The following is a 13,968-nucleotide window of genomic DNA, read 5'->3' as shown; positions in this document are numbered from 1 at the left end:
CAGGATGCTACTCACATCTACCCAACACTACTATGAAGGAGTCTACTGTGTCTGCGGCTCACAGCCTACTTTATCATTGCTTTCTCTGGAAGAGCAGTTTTAAACCAAAGACAAATGTTCCGTGGAAAGCAGTGTGGCTATACCATTTACATCAAGTGACACAATTACAGTTATTTTCTACAATAGATAGTCGAAGGATGGGGAGTAAGAATGACAAGCCAGTGGCATAGAGTAAACATGAGTTAAACAGATGAACTCATAAATCTTTAAGGAAATCATCACAATCCTAAGGAAGCAATGGATATCTTAATATTTTGTGTGTTTTTTGATTGACTATCACTAAAAGATAAAATACGGGGTACATCAATGTGCACACACTCTGTGTCTTTCTGTCCCCCTTTTCCCCAGTGGAGATCAGAGAAATCTGGCTTTAAATTATGAGTGCTTCTTCAAACAAACAATCTCGGTTGTGAGATCAACTCTCTAATCTGTGAACTGTGGCCCATAATTGTTATCTATCTCAGAGGACTGTTAGAGGATCAGGGGTTGCTTGATGTGTAGTACAGGATACAGTACTATAGTGCTTTCCCATGCTTCCCATGGAAAAGAATGGAAGTCACGTGTGTGTGTGTGTGTGTGTGTGTGTGTGTGTGTGTGTGTGTGTGTGATCTATTCTTTTTAAGCTATAGTCAAGGGCCTATAACAGGACTCTCCAGGGCTTGTTTGCACTTGCTGTTACTAACTCGCTAAGCATACACAGTTCTAGGAGACAGAACACTGTCTGTTCATCTTACAGAGGGAAGCTGTGCTGTGCTGCAGGGAGTCTGGAACCTGAGGTTTCACTCCATCGCCTTTTCCTCTCTAGAGTTCTGGTAGCATTCAGGAGACAGTCCGAGGATCAGAAAGCATACTACTGTGAAATACAGGCACAAAGCTGAGCCCAGAGAGTATGAGTCATGTTAGACATTTGTTCATTGCCTCAAAAATGTCAAAACCAAATGAACTCAAAATCTGGTAGCCTTTAAGAGCAGATACAGTGATTTTAATTGCCTACGGCTCCTCCTATACCCACTGTCCTAAAAAATGTCATTACCACAGAGTCTGAACCAAGTTTAGGAATGTGTTTTTAGAGTCTTGTTACCAACTGTCACCAAAATGCCATGACAATTGTCATGTTGTTTCATACCAATACTTTCAACATTACTAAATGAAAATAAAGACTGACAAAAGTAGACTTCTGATTTTTAAAAAATATTTATTGTCTCTAATATGAAATACAAGGCACAGAATCCAACAATAAAGAAGGCTCTTCAGGTTGTCTAGAGCGGAGGCTTTCAGAGAGTTGGCTGCTTCAAGAGCAACAAATGCCGTGGGTAAAACCTGCAGCCTATGTGTACCAGAGCTTTGCTACTTTGGGCTTCTGGGGGAGGGGACTGCTGGAGAGGATGGAATCAGGAAGGAGGTGAGCTCAGTTAGAGAGAAGTTGCTGAAATCGCTTACAAATGTGAGAAAAATGTTTGCACAATACAGAATGCTGTGCATGTGACTTTACAGAAGTCAAAGCCAGCAAGAGAAGGCAGCTGGACCCCCATAAGGCACCTTTATGACGATAAAAATCAACGGACTTGCTGGTCCACCGTTTATTTCCTTAGGATCTCTTCTTATTGCCACAGGCAGCTGTTCTTCTAAGCAGAAAGAAGCTGATGATGGCCAAGTAGAGCACGCTCTTGAGGAGCAGGAGCAGGTAAGTATAGTAGGCAGAGGTGCCCGTGAACTGGAGCTGCAGCACATCTGAAAGAGTTCTTTCAATTAGCTCCATCTGCCCTTCCGGTGGCATAGCGTGTTAGCAAGGAGGGGGCAGTAGGTACTAACTCTGATGACTTACAGTGAGTAGCAACTCTCCTCATCCAAACCTGAAACTCACCATTCACCAAAGAACCACATATAGGGAGATTGAACTTGGAAAGCAGTTTGTCTAAACCCATCAGTGCCCAAAGCTAGTGAGTAACTAGATGACTTTAAAAACCTAAGCTTAGCTTTTATCATACTTTCTTTGGTGGTTAAAAATAAGAGACACATGGGTAAATGAATTTTTTTGTTAATATAGGTTAGGCTATACCCATCTTTAATTCACTTATGCTTGAATTGGCAGTTCACTATGTTGCTGAGATGTCCGTGTAGTGACACACTAGTTGTAAATATCAGTCTATTCTGTAACATGCAGACATTCTGATACTTTTACATTAATTCATGGCAGCTCAGTACTCTTATACTCAAAAGAGAAAGCACTGTAATGTCACACAAAAGCAAACATATACTAAAACCTACCATCTTTATCTTGCCAGCAAGTTGTAGGTTGGGTACTCACAGCAACTAAAAGAAATAGGAATAAGAATTCGTTCATTAACATGCACATTGTTTGACAGTTCTCTGTGTGCTTGTGAATATGCATATACCTACATATAAATGAATACTTATGTGTCTTCACATAGACAGATGTGTATTAAAACATGAGCCTCATAGTTAAATAATTATTTAGTTATAGAAATTAGTATCATTATATGTAACTCAGTTATGTCACTCACATGCTATATTTCTGTATACAGAGAAGTAGAAATTCAAAAGAGTTTTTTCCATTTTTACCCTAAAAGATATATAATAGAGTGTCTAAAACAATCCTCATAGAAGAGCAGCCACATCTTTCCAAAACAAGGATCCTCCCAAAGCAACTATGCAGAGTTCAGTGACCATTGAAGACACTGGGATTTCAGAGGAGAAACGCAGACAGTGAACAGCGAGAAGCTCACACGTTTCATATCTGTTTATTCCTCGCAGGTTCAGAAGGCTCCTGGAGCCTCGGGACTATTGTTCATTACGAGCAGTTGTGGCATACAGCGAACTACAAGTCTATCAGGCCCTCTGCCTGGCTGTGCATCTGTGTACCGCACTGAACTAAGGGAATTCCGTGGGATCTTGCATCTGAGTTATTCTGAGTACTTTTGATAGATTATGCATTGTTCACTGTACAACCCCCTCCATGTTGGGACACTGACTAATCCTGGTCTACCCCACACAGCCCTACCTGTGATATCACAGAAAGGGCTTTCCAAAATGCAGAGATGACAAGAGATGCATTAATTATGAAGACATCACCATGCTTGCATCCATCCACTATCCTCACTCCATCTTTAATAAATGTTCTCTCTGACAGTGATATACATAGCAATAAAATTCTGAAAGTGTCAAGGTTGCTAGGTCCACTGCATTTTGTAACAGGGTTTGACTCTCTCATTTGAATATTTGGTTAGCTAAGGCATCCGCTTCTATGGCATCAGGTTCTGGAGGTTGAACTTTGTACACAGTGAGACTAAAGGGCTTTGCTTGCGTGGCTGAGCATTCCTAATTATGGCATCCAAGGTGGAACCTCAAGGTTCGCATTTATCATGCACTCAGTTGCTTGTTGTTTTAATGCATCATTTATTTTTAATTCAATTAACAATTCCAGAGAGAGAGAGATGGGGGTGTGTGTCATTAGATGTGGATATTTTGGATAATGACACTATAGCCTAGAAAGTTTTAGCAAAAAATCTTAACTTTTCTCCCAAAGCCTCTGCCAGCTTAGTATCATAGTAAAATAAATGCAACGACCCCATTAAATGTCACATTAATTTTATTGATACATTATAGAAAAGGATTGGGTATTTTCAAACACATTTTCTAGAAGACTATATTTCAGAGTATATATGCACATACCTTTCTTTATTGAAGGAAAGAAAATCTCTTGGTCTGCTCCTCCTTTGTTGTTCTCGTGTTTGACAATACATCTGTGCTCTTTACCCATTGACCCTTCAGGGACAGTAAGCCAGCTAAACTTCATGTATGTGTCGTTAGTCTTCAGCGTCTCCCCTTCCTGGGAGTCCAGGACCGCATTGCTGTCCTTTTCTTTCCAGTACACCCTTATGACATCGGGGAAGAACTTTTCAAGGAGGCAAAGGTATGTCCCAGTCTTGTGGAGATTTGTTTCAGCAGAAGAAGGAAGAAAAATGGTGGGCTTGGGGGAAATGTCTGCATTAAAGCTTTTGTCTGTAAGGGAAAATAGAAAGTTAATAAAGATAAAAATGATAGCAGGTACTATCATTGAGATAGAGTCTCATAGGGTTCAGGTGAGAATTAAACTTGTGACTGTGGACTGCCTGAGCTACTCGTTCTTCTGCATAAAGTGCTAAAATTACAGATTAAATCAGACACACACCACTAAATCCAGTCACTCAAAATAATATTACATGTCTGACAAAACACGTCTTCTGAAAACAGCATTCTACCCATGAAGGGTACCACTGTTTAAAATTATTTTTCATTCTAAGCTGTGTTTTAAATTTATCTTTCCTTCAAAATTGTGATTTCCATATGGCTTCCTCATATATCTTAGTTTTAAGTAACCCACATCTTTCCTTCTTCTCTCCTTTATCCCCTTGCTCACTTTCATTTTTCATTTCTGGGTTGTAAGATGGTGGTTCCCTATGGAATCTTTTTATCCATTGTTTTCAATCTTCTGTTTTGTTCCCATCCACATATCCACGATCTGCCCCAGTGCCCCACTTCTGTATTTTCATCTATGTTGCACTGAACTCCCTGCCTTAATGCGCCACCACCCATGGTTCATTTCTAGTTGTGACCTCTGAGGAACCAGAGGTTCACAGACTCCATCTTAGAGAACCCGAGCCAAGAATGAACTGGAGTTAACCAACAGGCCCGTGCCTAGCACTAGTTTCCAGGTTAGTCTCTACAATCCTGCTCTTGGTACTTCACTTCCTAACAACCACCAATAAGGAGGAAAGCAAAAGTTAAGTTCATGGTTTGGTTCCCAACACCAGCCAATTATTTTAAGGGGCAACAAAATTTCATAATAACCTCCTAATCAGACATGTGCCAGGCCAGAAACCTTCTGGCTTGTTTGCTCACCTCCATAAATGCTTGTCTGAAACTAGGCTTGGGGCTTCATGTTTGTGTCCGGCTGCATCAAGCTTGAGCTTGAACAAAAAGAACCTACTATGATTACATGAGAATGAGCCCCGTAGTGGTCCTTTGGGCTCAGGAACAGGTGCAACAGCCTCCATGAATACTCCACATTAAGAAGTACATTATGATAGAGAAAATGTGACACATGTGTTTTCTTTTAATCGCTAAATAAAATTCCTTAATGGATATGTGCAAAAACTAATATTACATAAACACAAATGGTTAAGAACAATTTATTTCTTTACATACCTTTATTTTCTCATAGAGAATCATGATTCGTGCTGGGTGGATAGATGGGAGGGTAAGGAGACCAAGTTGCTTTTATGGTCAATGTATAGAGGAAACTCTCATATCATTTCTAACATGCTTCACTGTCACCCTGTTACTTTGTTCTATGGCTATGCCATTTAGTGCAATCCACTGTTAATTTAGCTGACTCTACAATGAGCTCTGCATTTCTATAGCTCAGGGAAATAGATGTCAGTAAGTAGCTTTTATTTCTTCTTTGTAACTGTATACAGTCAATTATATAATGGAATTATCCCGCCATGTGTCTGTTGTGCTTTGGACTATGTGCCCATTGCTCTATTCACAACATCACCTTTGGTTTTTACATGATCGTGCTGTTCTCATGGCCTCATCTGTCTTACTAGGCACTGAGCACAAAGTTTCCCATGTCCTCTGGGAGTGAGTGGAGAAGCCAGAGTTCAAAGCGCTGACTTGTTCAGAGTGTACTTGAAAAGAAAAGGGAAGGTGCCTGTCTATTGAGTCTATCAACTTCTTGACTATAGTAATAAATCCCACGTCAATGTCAAATGATTTAATACGACCTTCCATACATGATATAAATGTTTAAAGGAAGTCCAGATGTCTGCAAACATTGCTAGGATGTTTGCACAGTGCTCTTACAGCATTTCTAATTACAATCTCTGGAAAGTGTTTCAGAAAGTCCTTCTCACAGCCCTCTTCTTTCTAAACATTATCACCCTCACCTCACCATAGCCAACTTTGCCTTCCCCCAACTACCTTTAAAATACATCCCTTCAGTAACCACCCATGATGACCCACTTCATTCCTACACCAAAGATGAAGGAAGAGCACAACGATTCAAATTATATCAAATCTAATATATTAGCTAGTGTCCCTGGTTCTTCAGATTCCAGAGACATGATGGTCGGGAATTCTTACAAGAATAGAAACTTGATCCTGACCTAACTGATTCATAATAAGTTCAGCAACGAGTAAGCCGAAAAACTTCTAAGTTTTAGCTGCTTTATTTTTTTTTTACAAAACATACATTTTATTGTAAACCAATTCAACCTCAGTACATCAATGAAATGAAAATGAAACAAGATGAGAAAATTAATTAAGAGAAATAAAAATGTAGAGGTTATTACTGTTGTCAACATGACTGCTAATAATTGCAATTTATTTTCTATGACTTGTGCTTGAATAAAACATTGTTATTTATGGGTAAAAGCTTTGCTATTAATCATAGAATTGGAGGGTGTGGATTGTAATTAAATCTAGGTCAAATAAGGAGAGAAATGGTGTTTCTTACCCACCAAGCTACAGTCTACTTTGCAATAGTATACCGGGGTTCCCAAATCTACCATCGCACGAAGCCTGATGCTCTCAGGATAGCAAAAGGAGATACAGTCGTCTAGAGTGCGTAGCAGTGCATGAACACTGCGTTTCTGCTGTCCAAAACAGTGGCTGTGCTCCCAATCGGCACTGTAACACATGAGATTGCATCTTTTACCTAAAGTTCTGGTACTTGGCTTCAGTCAGCTCACACCGAACTATTCTTCACCTGGTGGCTTGGCTCTTTCTTGAAAACTGAGTGAAGTAGTATCACAGGGCTGGTTCTCGAAGACATCTCAGGACACTGCTGTCTGCCTGACCTCATAGGCTGAGTCCTGATGTACATGTGAGGTCAAATGTTATGATTTAGTGCTAGTGTAGGTGGGCTCGCTTTATGGCCACTTCTTTGCATTTCTCAAAATAAATGTTAGAAATAACGTCCACTCAAAACCTACTTTCCTTCCAAAGAATATATGCTTTGAGACCTTTTCTTCAATTTTCTTTAGCTCTCTGTGAATATGGTGTATGTATAAGGGAGCCTGCAAAGTTCCTGTGTGGGGATTCAGGAACACACACCTCACATGCCCCTGTGGCAGTCAGAGGACAGCCTCGCTCCTGTCCTCAATTACACTTTGTTTCAGACAAGATCTTTTTGCCATTTACCAGTCCATATTCTAATGTTGCAGGCCTGTGACCTCTAGAGCTTTCCCTGCCTCAGTATTCCGCCCTACCTTAGTAAAACCTGTGGGTACTGCAGTGCGTGACTTTACACTGACTGAGAATTCAAACCTGAAGTCACCTCCCCAGGTACTTCTCTAACTTTACAAGGGGAAAGTTTTCACATTCGAAAGTTGCCGAGGTTCATTATGCAGGTGCTGAACTACGTTTTAGTTTAACCTCTGAACATAAAACTTGGTGCTTCTAGCGCTGAAGCCTCTTCAGTTACTCTCCACTCCCTGCTTATGTCTCCCATACCAAAATAGAAAGCACAGACTCCTTAGTTGCAGACAGTAGCCTGACCTCTCTGGACATCACGGTTAAACCAGGAATAATTTCAAAGGTTCTGAGACTGGAGCTTGCAGCACCTGCCCTCCCGTCTCCCTCCCTGCTTTACTCTGCAGAATACAGAGAAAATGTTCCTGTAAATATAAACTTTGTGCCAGGGTCAAGCGCTTAGATGAACTAGCATATAATCCACAGTACCTGAAATTTATCTTGTGAACATGTAAAAAACAGACAATATTTTGTTACTATTTATATGACTACATAAAATTGACTCTGTGGAGACAAAACTCAAACAAAGTCTAAGTGTAATCATGACTCTAAGGACTGAACATACTCTGCCTTGAAACTTGGGTCATGTTCATGTAGGTTGATAAGTCTTATTTTACTTTCTCCAGGATTTTCCAGAAGTTAATATAGTTATTCCCTTAAACAGTTGTCATTTATAGATCAGTCCTTAGCCTAGAATATAATTTAGAGTTAATTGAAATTTCCTTTTCATAAAGAAATAAAAGCAGTAACCATGTATCTAGGTATAACTACTAATAATTAGACAATGAAGGTGTTATAAAAAGTCAAATTAAAGAAATCAAATGTAATAATAGTCAAATGAAGATGTAAATTCATGAATAGTCTTTTTTTTTGTGGACACTGGACAGAAGTAGTTTGGAAAAACTACAAATTCCAACTGAAAATCTTCCAGATAATATTTCAAGACTCAGAGTGACGCAAATTGTGACTAATCACAATCTACCCAATATGAAGTTAAACAAATAAAACATGGCTTTATTCATGTTCTACTGTAATTTGCTGTGAATTATGATCAAAACTAATAATAAGGATTTCATTTTGGAGAATGTAGCACTAAGTTATATTTAAAAATACATATAAGTGTCATCATCAAAACTCAATTTTTGAGGACTCACACTTAAAATAACTTTTACAGCAGTATCTCGAAGCAAAGATTTACCCCAATAATCTATGCACATGATCCTCAAAATGACTCCCACTTCCTCTTTGCATTCTAAACACAGAGCTTCAATGTTTTCTGGAGGGAAAACTATTACAAAGTAGTTTTTGTTGTCATATCTAGAAATATATCCCGAAAAATGACTAAGAATATTGTAGTCAGATACAGTAGATAATAGTAGATTTCTATTTTTCTACAACCATATATGTACTTTTTATCACTGGAATGAAGCAGAAAAAAGTTACTTACCAGCAGGAATTACTATGAGTTTAGTTCCTTCTGCAAATACTTTGCTCCAGCCCGAGCTATCACAGTGTTCACAGCTTCTACAAAAATCTGAAGCTTTTCCAGACATTTGTGCCAAGACAAACAGGCTAAAATTTGTCCTCATAAACTGATCTTCTGGGTTCCTTAAAAAGCCATTGCATAGAAATTGTGTGGTATCTGATACTTTGGAACCTTCGTCACAAATAAGCTCATACAGTGTTCTTCCTGGAGGTAGTAATAATTGAAAAGCACCAACAGAAAATAAAGGGAGTTCAGTTGGAAAAGAAGTGAGTTGGGCTAACAAACTATTAAGTTTGTTGGGTTTACAAACTGTTTTTTCCAAGTAATTAGATAAAATATTCTAAGAATTGCTTTGTTTTTAATTTCCAGGAGTTCGGTTGTGTTGAAACTGTTCAGTGTTTACATCAAAGGAATGTGGTTTTTTTTTTTTTTTGTTCTCACAAGCACCAATGTTTCTTCTTTATATGTTCAAAAAGCTGCCATTATTAGTTGATATCAAGAACCATTATTTTATCCATGTCAATGAAAAAATGTAATATGTCATGGCTTATTAGAATAAAGAAAGTTATGTAAAAACCATATGTGCAAAGTGTTGTAAAGTTTGATTGGTTAACTTATTGGCTGATTAAAAATAGTATTTTAACTGATAATTTTAATATTCTACTACTTAGGACACTTTCTTACCCTTTGTACTTTACACAGGCAGGATGTGTTCTCAGTTTCTGGTGTCCACTGTTAGTCCTTGTTCCAAAGCTAGGAGTGGAATTATTAGAAGTCTTAAGATTTGTCTAAATTTATAGAATTATAAACTAATTTAAAATGCAAAAGAGTAACTACAGCAAAATAGCTCAGTAGGTAAAGGAACTTACTGACAAATGGAGGACTCTATTTTGATTTCTGAAACACACATGGTGGAAGAAGACACCCAGCTCTGTTAGTTGTCTTTCTCTCTCTGCATGCTTGCTGTGGCATGTGTACATTCACACCACACACACACACACACACACACACACACACACACACACATGTGAATACATAAAATAAAATGTAAATTTTAATGAGATAAAATGTTTCATTGCATTTATAAAAAATAGTGGCATATGTATCTTGGCAGTAACCAGCAGCTCTTATTGGACTTAAGATCCTCAACAAGAAGTATACCATGCCCGGCACGTAAACCTACTTTAGGGCTAGTGAGGTCATGTTTGTTTGCACAGAGTCTCCAACTACTAATGTATTAAACCAGCATAATTCCTAACAACAATCTATAAATATTTGTCCTTATACCTACAGATAAGTATAGTCTTTAGTCCTCATCAAGGAAAGTTCTCTTTGTAACACTTGGAAAAATTACAGAAACTGTAACCAATCAAAAAGCAGAGTTGTGGAACACAATCCCAAACATTACATCTATAAAAGACTCCCACACATATAACCTAAGGAACATTATAGAAGAGAGGGAAGAAAGATTCTAAGATCCAGAGGGTACGTTCATTTGCTGTGATAATATGTCTACAACACCAGAAGCTCTACACAAAAAGTCTTACCAACATGACTACCCACATGTGAGCTGAACAAGAATCAACTCAATGAACAGACCAAACTGGTAAGGGAACAGCCCACATGGTCTCAACCCTACACAAAGAACTACAGAAAAGTGTGTTAAGCTGGGAGTGAGAGAGGTGGTCCTCTTTAGGGACATCAATTGACTGTTCAATTCCAAACAATCAGCTCTGAAAAGATATATACAAGTACTATTGTATGGACAGAAAAAGTTATACTTAGAAATATATATGTACATACAATACATATATGAATGTAATAACAATTAATGACAAAAGAGGACATAAATTTGCAGAAGAGCAGAGAAGAGTATAAGAGAGTTTGAAGGAAAGAAAGGGCAGGGTGAAATGTAATTAAAATACAATCTCAAAAATAAACAGAAAGAAAACAGAAAAAAATAAGAACTATATGAAAACACAGTATCAAGTTTATGAATTGTCTGCTAAAATCTGAGTTCACAAAGAAACACAATTATAGAGAAAAGCTACAATTCTCAGGAATCCAGTATATGCTAGCTACAATTTCGATCTGAACTACTGTAGTAGTTTACCTTTTTCATTCTTAAGTGAGAGTGCTACAATTTGGATAAATAATATTATAGAGTCTGTGAGGATTCATGAACATTAAATAACAAAAGTCTCAGCTAGGACTGTTGTCCATAATCTTAGTTAATTAGGAGACTCAGGCTGGAGTATTACTAATTTAAATCCACCATAGGAAAGAGTGGGTTCTTAGTGAGTTTGGACAATCTATTGAGACCCTGCCTCAAAAATTAAAGATAAAGAGAGGGCTATGAGTTTGGCTTCCTGGTATAACACTTACATATGGCTCTGGATTCATTACAAGTACTGTAGATGCAAGAATCAGAAAGTAGTGAAACAAATTTTTCATAGAAATTGTCGAACAATATGTAGGTGATCAAAATATTAATTATAGATCAAAGTGTAGTGAAAACTATAAAACCAGTCAAGGAAGAAATTAGAGAAGACAGTTGAAGGTGGAAAGACTTTGTTTGTAGATAAGCAGAATAAATCTTGTTTTAATGGCTACATTGTTAAAAGTAATCTAAGGAACTGAAGAAATGGCTAGGTAGTTAAAATCACTGACAGCTTTTTCAGAGGACCTGGGTATAATGGAACTCCAGTTCCAGGAGATCCAATGTCATCTTCTGGCCTCATGGGCACCAGGAATGCAAAAAGTGCACATAAATATATTCAAGCAAAACACTTATTCACATAACATTTAAAATAAATGCAAAATAAATGTTTATAAAACGATGCACGTGTTATATGTCTACAACACCAGAAGCTCTACACAAAAAGTCTTACCAACATGACTACCCACATGTGAGCTGAACAAGAATCAACTCAATGAACAGACCAAACTGGTAAGGGAACAGCCCACATGGTCTCAACCCTACACAAAAAACTACAGAAAAGTGTGTTAAGTTGGGAGTGCCCATAAAAATTCCAGATACATTCTTCAGAGAAGCAAAAAAAAGTCATTAAATTTATATGGAACCACAAAAGGCATTAAACAGCAAAGTAGCCTAAGCAATAAGAGCAATTTTGAAAGAATTATAACACTTTATATTAAACAAAACTCTAGACAAATACAGGAACAAAAATCCCCACTGTGGTACCAGCACATAGATTAGACATGTAGAACAAAGAAATAGAATAGAGGATCTAGAAATAAATTCATTCAGCACAACTATGGTTCTTAATAAAAGCGAATAGACAATATCTACTTATTAAGTGGCCCTGGTGAAAGTAGGTACTCTACATAGAAGCCTGAAATTACAGTCTCATTTTTCATCTTCTACAAAAGAATTCATCTAAAGTGGGTTGAATGTAGAAAAATGCAAATTGATCCATTCTTTTTTCTTCTTTTTTTTTCGGAGCTAGGGACTGAACCCAGGGCCTTGCGCGTGCTAGGCAAGTGCTCTACCGCTGAGCTAAATCCCCAACCCAAATTGATCCATTCTTATCTCCTGTACAAGCTCAAGTCCAAATGGATCAAGGACCTCCATATAAAACCAGATACACTGGAACTAATTGAAGAGAAAGTGGGGAAGAGCCTTGAACACATAGGCAGAAGGGGAAATTCCTGAACAGAACACCAGTGGCTTATACTCTAAGATCATCAATTGACAAATGGGACCTCATAAAATTGCAAAGCTTCTGTAAGGCAAAGAACACTATCAATAGGACAAAATGGCAACCAAAAGATTGGGAAAAGATCTTTACCAATCCTACATCTAAAAGAGGGCTAATATCTGATATATACAAAGAACTCAAGAAGTTAGACTCCAAAGAACCAAAAAACCCTCTTAAAAATGGGGTACAGAACTAAATAAAGAATTCTCATCAGAAGATTATCCAATGACTTCAAAGTACCTAAATAAATGCTCAGCATCCTTATTCATCAGGGAAATGCAAATCAAAACAACCCTGAGATTCCACCTCACACCAGTCAGAATGATTAAGATCAAAACTCAGGTGATAGCAGATGCAGGCGAGAATGTGGAGGAAGAGGAACACTCCTCCATTGTTGATGGGATTGCCGAGTGTACAACCACTCTGGAAATCAGTCTCAAGGTTCCTCAGAAAATTGGACATTCTACCTGAGGACCCAGCTATACCACTCCTGGGCATATACCCAAAAGATGCTCCAACATACAACAAAGACACATGCTCCACTATGTTCAAAGCAGACTTATTTATAATAACCAGAAGCTGGAAACAACCCGGACATCCTTCAACAGAGGAATGGATACAGAAAATGTGGTACATTTACACAATGTAGTACTACTCAGGTATAAAAACAGCGACTTCAGGAAATTCTTAGGCAAACAGATAAAACTAGAAAATATCATCCTGAGTGAGGTCACCCAGTCATAAAAGAACACATATGGTATGTTCTCACTGATAAGTGGATATTAGCCCAAAATCTTTGAAAACCTAAGATACAATCCACAGACCATATGCAGGTCAAGAAGAAGGAAGACCAAAATGCGGATGCTTCAGTAGAGATGTACCCACACATGGGTTTTGTTGAGAAAACTTAAGATCTAGATGACATATAATAATATATCTTCCTGATTATCATGAAAGGGAAGGAAGAGTCATGTGCTCAGGTATTTTATGTTCTTTTCTCAAAGGGGTGCCTGCCATCCTAAGCTGATACTTAGTTTTTCAGTGTTGTGAATAAAATTGCTTCATTTTTCACTTCTCTGAGTCTCAAGTATAAGTGAAAACCATAGTTTCTCACAAACACCTCAACTCTGGACATAGAAAATAACTTCCTCTAGAAGATTCTAAATAGCTCAGGGAACAAAAGCATGTTTGTATTAATGTGTTTGCATTGAATTAATTAAAAAGCTTATTAGAGAAAGAACAACCAACAGAGTGAAGAAACAGCCTTACAAATCGGATAAAGTCTCTGTCAATATTCATCTGACAAAGGATTAGTATCTAGATTATATAAAGATTTCAAAAGTTGAATATCAGAAACACACACTTCCTAGTCCAATAAAAAAT

General features: G+C 37.8%; 1 gene segment (V, D, J or C); it reads right to left on the bottom strand.

The window, feature by feature from the left end:
* Window positions 1-1,238: 1,238 nt before the first annotated feature.
* LOC116883921 overlaps window positions 1,239-13,968 on the bottom strand; it is a 32,543-nt gene continuing 19,813 nt past the window's right edge. The window contains 4 exon segments of the C gene segment in view: window positions 1,239-1,791; window positions 2,329-2,373; window positions 3,754-4,083; window positions 8,825-8,887. Coding sequence covers window positions 1,649-1,791; window positions 2,329-2,373; window positions 3,754-4,083; window positions 8,825-8,887 — 581 coding nt within the window.

This window comes from Rattus rattus, chromosome 14 (genome assembly GCF_011064425.1).
Source record: "Rattus rattus isolate New Zealand chromosome 14, Rrattus_CSIRO_v1, whole genome shotgun sequence".
Lineage (NCBI taxonomy): Eukaryota > Metazoa > Chordata > Mammalia > Rodentia > Muridae > Rattus > Rattus rattus.
Note: the sequence above shows the minus strand (reverse complement) of the source record. Positions and strands in the feature narration are given on the sequence as shown.